Source organism: Hylaeus anthracinus, unplaced genomic scaffold (assembly GCF_026225885.1).
Source record: "Hylaeus anthracinus isolate JK02 unplaced genomic scaffold, UHH_iyHylAnth1.0_haploid 12000, whole genome shotgun sequence".
Taxonomy (NCBI): Eukaryota; Metazoa; Arthropoda; class Insecta; order Hymenoptera; family Colletidae; genus Hylaeus; species Hylaeus anthracinus.
This window is the reverse complement of record NW_026534347.1, coordinates 7,480,155-7,485,645: the sequence shown is the minus strand read 5'-3', so window position 1 is coordinate 7,485,645 and position 5,491 is coordinate 7,480,155. Positions and strand designations below refer to the sequence as shown.

The following is a 5,491-nucleotide window of genomic DNA, read 5'->3' as shown; positions in this document are numbered from 1 at the left end:
GAGCAATAATGTATTAGTATGAGTTAATATCACTAAAAATTGCAAATAATTTCATTAAAAAATGGCGAATTTATGATTAAAAATATTGGTGATCATAAAATTGTATGTACACCCGAAATTTTCCAAAAATATTTATTACTCTTGCAAAACTCAACGGATTCTCCTGAAACTTCTTGGGCAGTAGTGCATTAGCATGACCTAATATCACAAAAAATTGCAATCGATTTCATCGAAAAACGCGAAACTCGTAACCAAGAATATGACTCACCGTAAAATTGCGTGTGATATCATCAAAAACTGTCTTAGTCGGAAGCTTATCGAAAATAGTGTTTTCCCGCTCTACTAAGCTTTCTCCGAGTATTTTCACCTTCTTTCCGGAGTAGCTGGTAGATAAGGTAGCGCTAATGCTTCAGAAATCGCAAACACGCGGACAGATGTAGTTCGCGCGTTGGCCAACGGGCAATCCCATTTATATTCCCCGGGGGCGTTTCTCAACGCACGATAATATTCGCCGGTTAACGGCGCGCACCTCCTTCTTCTTTGTTCACTGATACGCAATTTTGTAGAGCGCTCGTGTCGAGAGTGATTCATCGACCTCTGTTTATCGTCCAGCCTTTACTCAAGACTGCGTGTCTCTTTCCCGCGAACCCCCGTGTGATAACGGATCCCATTCGCGGAGAATCGAGCTATCTGGTGCTCTATAATCCGTGTTGACCCTCTGTGACCCAAATTACTGATTATTTCACTGTTGACAAAAAATTGTACGATAAAGACACGAAAATTCACGGATAACGCAGTCTATTTATTGTATCTTTTTATTTATGGAGGTATTGTACATATCTATCGCGTATTTTTACGTGTGAAATTCATGCTAATTAAGAGGATAGCGCTTAGTGTCGTTGGAGAATTCGAGAAGAGAGTTTCAGATAGTTTGTGTTTAGGAAAATTTTTATTTTAGCGCAGCAACGTTCGTAGAATGCAGGAACATTTGTTATCACAAGCTAGTGGGTAGCATAAAATAATAATTCATCCTTGTGAGTTGAAAAACGCAAATCGAGAATAGTCGTTGTCCTACGGTCAAAAGAAATCTGTCGTCTAACGTGTCAAGTGCACTGTGCGTTTACACATCAATCGTAGATTGCAAAATTGTGTAAAAATGCCATCGGTATGATTGCAACAATTCAAGACCTTTTACGCGTCTGGAATAATGCATCTCGCATTTTTGCCGCTGTTTACTAGGAAAGATTGCCGAGACTGCGATTCTCGGTAGCGCAATCTTGTAAACGACAGGGAAGAATAAAATCATCGGGGAGCATAGAATCGTAGTGGAATGACTCGTGCATCGTTAGCGAGAGAGGTACGCAAAGTATTTCGCCCGCGAAACGCGAGTTTCAAAAGGGTGCAGCAATTTCTGGAAAGATTTATTTAGTTTTGATCTTAGCCTAGGACAAAAATTAATCTTGGAGGTTGTGCTACACAGGGTGTCCCAAACAACACTGGTTGAGAAATGGACGTACTATAATGGATGCAAAAATGGTCTCTGGGTCATATTTTTTTCCAAACATGAAGAATATGTTGACTATGTGTATCAAAGCAGGATTTTATAAGAATGATTCCTTGGTTATTATAGTATATCCTTCCAAACCAATGTTTTCCTCTAAAAAATTTTCTTCTATCCTAAAAGATTCATAGATATTTAAAATGCGAGAGTTTGGTGGAACACCCTGTATATAAAGTACCATACCGGATGCGATGGATCTCTAGTGTCAACCCTTTGAGGACGGATGTTGTGATACTTCTGAAAACATTTCCTGTCCTGGACGATTTCGAGTCGGGTGGTTTGGTTTTAATAACAGCACTTCGGCTGCACTTTGCTTTTTTACGAAATTTACTTCTCGCTTCATTTATTTCATAGTCGTATATTTCATAGTTTCATTTCATAGTATATTCGAATCTCTACGCTGGCGCAATAAAGACGTTGAATAAATAGAGTAAACGAGAATCGTACTTATGCTCTGGACAGTATCTGAATGATTGCTCTGCGATTACTTTCGCAAGCATCATTCGCTATTGTCAGATTAACGTTATAAATTACATTCGTAATCTGCAATCATAAATTAGCGACTTGTAATTTTTCAGAGTTAATTGTTGGCGATTGCTCGTTAATCATTAATCATAATTAGTGATTATTCGTTGACGGATTATGGTTTGTTCAGCACCGACAAGACGTAACGGATCGTACATGATGTAAATTAGTAGGAGAAAATTTGTTTATTCGTAGAAACAAGCAAAAATGTCAAGATTCATACATTTTACTAATTCGTATATTTATAAATTAATGAACAATCTAGAGAATGTGGGAAATTATACATTTTATTTATTAATTAGAATTGTAGACACGAGAAAGTATTAAACAAATTTTTGTAAATCATATATTTTCCGCAGAGGGTTTCCATTATTTAATTGTTAATTCTGCGAGCAACTTATTGATCACTTGCACTGGTCGCATATAATGACATCGCAATTGTTAATTAGAGTGTTCAACGGAGAAGCAATCAATTGTGAAAATCAATTGTGCGTGGCAATTGCAGAAATTAATTGTTTATTGTATTACATTTTGCCCCGACACTGTTTGAGAACACCTTTAACCGCGAAGCCGTGAAAAGCGTCAAGTTTTCTAAAGAAAGTCAAGCACGGCGTTGCTTTATTTCACGCCGATATCTAATTTTAGTTTTACTTTACTTTTGGTGCGGTCGATCACTTTCACCACGTGTGGCGTGTTTTCCTAGAACAGTTATACGAGTTGGTAATCAGTTACGAAGATGCTCCGAAGTGCTTTCACTATTCTTGGTATTGGACTTGATTTATGACGGTTGTTTCATTACGGATCGTTCTCAGTTCAGACACAGCCTCCTTGAATATTAAATAAATTCACCCCGAGGAATCCATAATTTGCTCCACGCGTTATGGTTGCAATACTTCTCCAGAAGACAGTAGCATGAACACATTAGGCCATCGCATAATTTTTGTGCCATTTATTGGTCTGCTATTCGAGTTAATATTTGAAACGCACCTTTAAATGCTATGAGAAAATAGACATTTTTATTTTAGTTTAAATTCTGTTTGTTATTTAAAATAGAAATAGAATCTAAATATGAACAACTATTAAATAGAAATTTTCCAACCGTTTGTCACCTTTTGGACAAAAATATTATACCTGCTTACTTTCTTGAAACGAAAAATTAAAAATGCAAAGCAATGTTTGTTTTACTATTTGATTGTATCTGCTTTTATTTTCAAACTAAAAGTGGAAGATACAAATCAATAACTGTTCAAGCTCTCCGTACTCGATGAACGAAACGAACGAAACAAAATGAGAGAATAAAGAAAGGTTGATCTTTGATCCTCGAATATTATTCCGCTCGAATGGTAGCCGTATCTGCAAACAGCTGGGCAAATTGCATTCCGCGGGCATCAATGTTTCATTCGCACCGGTGATCCAATCACGGTTCAGTCACCGTGTAAGTTCGAATACCGTGTACGGAAACGTGATTCTAATAATATTTGATCCGCTCCCGATGCGAACGAGATTGGACCGTCACTGTAAATGAGACTCCAATAATGCATTAGCGAACCATGATCGCGTTATGACGGAATATTATCATCGAGGTATAGGATATATTGCCCAGCGTGGTGTCACTGCGTTTGAGGAATAGAAATGGATGATAATCGTACCGCGACTGATACACACGGAACTGGATCTTTGATCGAGGAATCGAGAAAAAAGATTTAGCCAACCTGAATCCATGTTTTCATTTTTATATTTGAGTGTAAAGAATTTTTGATACTGAGGAATTTTTAGTACTGAAGAATTTTTATTATTGAAGAATTTTCATTATTGGAGGATTCTGATTATTAAAGAATTTTGATTCTTGTGGATCTCTTTGATCCACGGAACTGGATCTTTGATCGAGGAATCGAGAAAAAAAGATTTAGCCAATCTGAATCCAAGTCTTCATTTTTATATTTGACTGTAAAAAATGTTTGATACCGAGGAATTTTTAGTACCGAAGAATTCTTAGGATTGAGGAATTTTTATTATCGAAGGATTTTGATTTACCCACTCATCAAATCTTACACCGTTTATTTCGCGTTAACACCAAATCGTTGTTTTTCGAGATTAATAATTGACAACGCCCCTTGGAATTATCTTTGATGTATATATAAGAGAAGAAAAGCACTCGTTAATTTAATATTTGGATAATTAATTGTACTTTTCAGGGAACAGACGATCGCTCGAAAATGGGGTTGAAACGACGGCGCAACAAAGCGGGGCATCGATGAAGTGATTAATTTTGGGGCAGACGAGGAGGTGCAGAAGAAAATGATGACTGCCATGGCCAGGTTGCCTTGCAAGCAGACTTCGCCTTCGCAGCAGCCACGGGTCAATAATTTTGGAAACAGTCGAAACCCGTACTGGGACATGCAGCCGAGACATCCTGCACCCCCATACGTCAGGAATCATCATCGACACATCGATCATACAGGTGAGTCACCTTTTCATCTATTGATAGTTTCAAAATGTTTTCCACAAGAGGCTTTAGGATTCTATTTTTGAATCAATTGCAGTGTATGGAATATTTCCAGTTATTTTATATTTTAAATGAAAATACTTGTGTACAAATTGAGAAGTATTTTTTAACCGACTTTGAAAAAGGAGGAGGTTACTCAATTCTCCACTCATTAACAATAAAATATATATATATATATATATATATATAAAATATATATATATATATATTTTATTGTTAATATACAAAATCCTAACGAGGATGTTCAATGTTATTATTAATTCACCCTAACCTCTACGTGCTCGCATTGACATTGGAGCCGGCGAAGCTTTTTTTATACATTTACAGTTGGTTCGAGCCCTCGAGAAACCTTAGTTATAAAAAAAAACTCTTTGAACGTGCCATACAATATTAATAAGCGTTACAACTTTTTCTTGTCGAATATCTGCTCCGTTGAATGTTACAAAGAAGACAATCATGGGATCAATCTAGCTGCATTAAACAATTGGATAAATGTTTCTTACACAGTCTCGTTATAAAAGTGCGAGTGAGTCTAATTATTAGAATTTCTAGAGTGTTTATAGAAGAAATTTATTTCATCGTTTAATATATAACACATGTGTCTATATAAAAGTCAAATTTATTTATTTATTTCAAATTAGGCAGTTCTCACATTAATGTGTTCCTTTCTTTGAAAAATTCTTACTAGTTTTTTGTTTGTATGTTGAATAATTTTGTTGGTAATTGATTATGATAAATCTTCCACATTTATATTTTCAAATTTATACATACATATAAATATCGAAGATTGATTATAATCAACTAGGAAAATTTCATCGAATGTTAACCAAGTAAGAATATTTATGTATATATTATATATATATATATATACATATATATATATATTATATATATATACA

General features: G+C 35.5%; 2 protein-coding genes across 7 annotated transcripts in view; one reads left to right on the top strand and one right to left on the bottom strand.

Annotated features, from left to right (window-relative positions):
* The window catches only part of LOC128890472 (ornithine decarboxylase 2-like), a 107,023-nt gene that overhangs the window by 58,117 nt on the left and 43,415 nt on the right, over window positions 1-5,491 (bottom strand). The gene's annotated exons all lie outside the window — the stretch shown is intronic.
* LOC128890464 (uncharacterized) overlaps window positions 1-5,491 on the top strand; it is a 46,967-nt gene that overhangs the window by 20,417 nt on the left and 21,059 nt on the right. For all 6 annotated transcript variants that reach the window (XM_054148962.1, XM_054148961.1, XM_054148963.1 and 3 more), the window contains exon 2: window positions 4,282-4,547. In XM_054148962.1, coding sequence (XP_054004937.1) covers window positions 4,385-4,547 — 163 coding nt within the window. In that variant the 5' untranslated portion in view covers window positions 4,282-4,384. The remainder of the gene's footprint in view (window positions 1-4,281; window positions 4,548-5,491) is intronic.